We start from the raw sequence: 1,329 nt of genomic DNA on the forward strand, positions 1-1,329 counted from the left end.
TCAAATCCTAATTCCAGCCAACAGGTGGTTTCCTTGATGAAGTTTTCATTCTGAACTGTGTTATAGTGCCACCTTGTGGATACATACGATATATTCAGATATAACAGTGACGCAATTCTGTTTTGTCTTCATTAAGGAAAAGCTTAAACTGAACTAAAGAGAATTGTACCATTTTAAAGGTTGATATAAAGCAATAATAACCATATAGGTGATATTTGCACATAAAATATATAGATTATGTTCATTTATTCGATTTCCTTTTGGAATCAGTTAATTTTTTTTTATTTATTAATAATGCAAACATGATACATGATACTATTAAGTTCATAAAGGTACCCCTTTATGAACTTAATAGAATGAGCAGAAATCCTTATACTAAAGGTCTGAATGAAGGGGAGTAACTGACACCAGATATCATGATAACTGCATTTAAATGGAAATTTTGTTTTGTTTACACTTGTGTATACAAAATTAATCTAAGTCTAAAAAAAGATTGCAGGTAGAAATAGAACCACGTCACAAACTAAATTACTTTTTGTACGAAAAGGTTCTTACCCTTCCTTAGGGGTTGTTATTAGTGGTGTTTTGTTCTGCTCAGGGCCCCTGAGGGAAGAAAAGTTGTAGTTTATAACCAGTATTAAGACGCTTGTAGATGTAGATGAGAAAAGGCTATAGGAGAAATATTACTTGTTTTTATAAGTTTTATATCTCCAGTAGGTGAAGATTGCAAGACAACAAGAACAGGCCAGTGTCACCACAACCACTACGTAGATCCAGTTGAAATCTTTTGAGAAAAATAAGAAAAATGTTACAGAATCAATAAACTAAAAAAAAATTAGACAGAAAAAAATTGATTTTAAACTTACTCTGATCTACAGACTCTTCCCTCGGGTCTAAATCCACAGACTTTTCTTTTAAACCTGTCAAAGAAAACAAACATCAGAATCCAGAACTGAGCATACATGACACAACTGACTCTGCAGGAGACTTTGATCTGCTGACATCAAGGATCGGTTCATGCAGCTCTGGGATGAGCTGCCAAGAGTCCAAGGGTATTGATTACTACTGCAAGACGCAGTCGGTCAATGACAACAAAGTTATCCTAATAACTTTAAAACAGTTCCTCACCATCATCAGATTTTCCTTTAAATCCAGGAATGGTGATCAGCTTCTCTCTGGGAGCAGCAGAGAGCACTGACACTGAACATCCAACCTGTGTGCTGCAGAAAGCTGACAGCAGAGCTGTGGTGGTGACGGTGACTGTACCGTTGCTGTGGGTCACACTGCTGCTGTTGTAGTGGGAGAAGCTGAGGTTCTGCTGTAGAACAG

At 36.5% G+C, this 1,329-nt stretch overlaps 1 protein-coding gene across 1 annotated transcript in view; it reads right to left on the reverse strand.

The window, feature by feature from the left end:
- Positions 1 to 1,083: 1,083 nt before the first annotated feature.
- Positions 1,084 to 1,329, reverse strand: part of LOC107105127 (OX-2 membrane glycoprotein-like) — an 8,070-nt gene continuing 7,824 nt past the window's right edge. The window contains exon 4 of the mRNA XM_015405247.1: positions 1,084 to 1,329. This exon is cut by the window's right edge and continues 14 nt beyond it. Within this exon, the coding sequence (XP_015260733.1) occupies positions 1,112 to 1,329 (218 nt within the window). The 3' untranslated portion in view covers positions 1,084 to 1,111.

The sequence above is a fragment of the Cyprinodon variegatus genome, unplaced genomic scaffold (genome assembly GCF_000732505.1).
Source record: "Cyprinodon variegatus isolate N-32 unplaced genomic scaffold, C_variegatus-1.0 Scaffold2082, whole genome shotgun sequence".
Classification (NCBI taxonomy): Eukaryota; Metazoa; Chordata; class Actinopteri; order Cyprinodontiformes; family Cyprinodontidae; genus Cyprinodon; species Cyprinodon variegatus.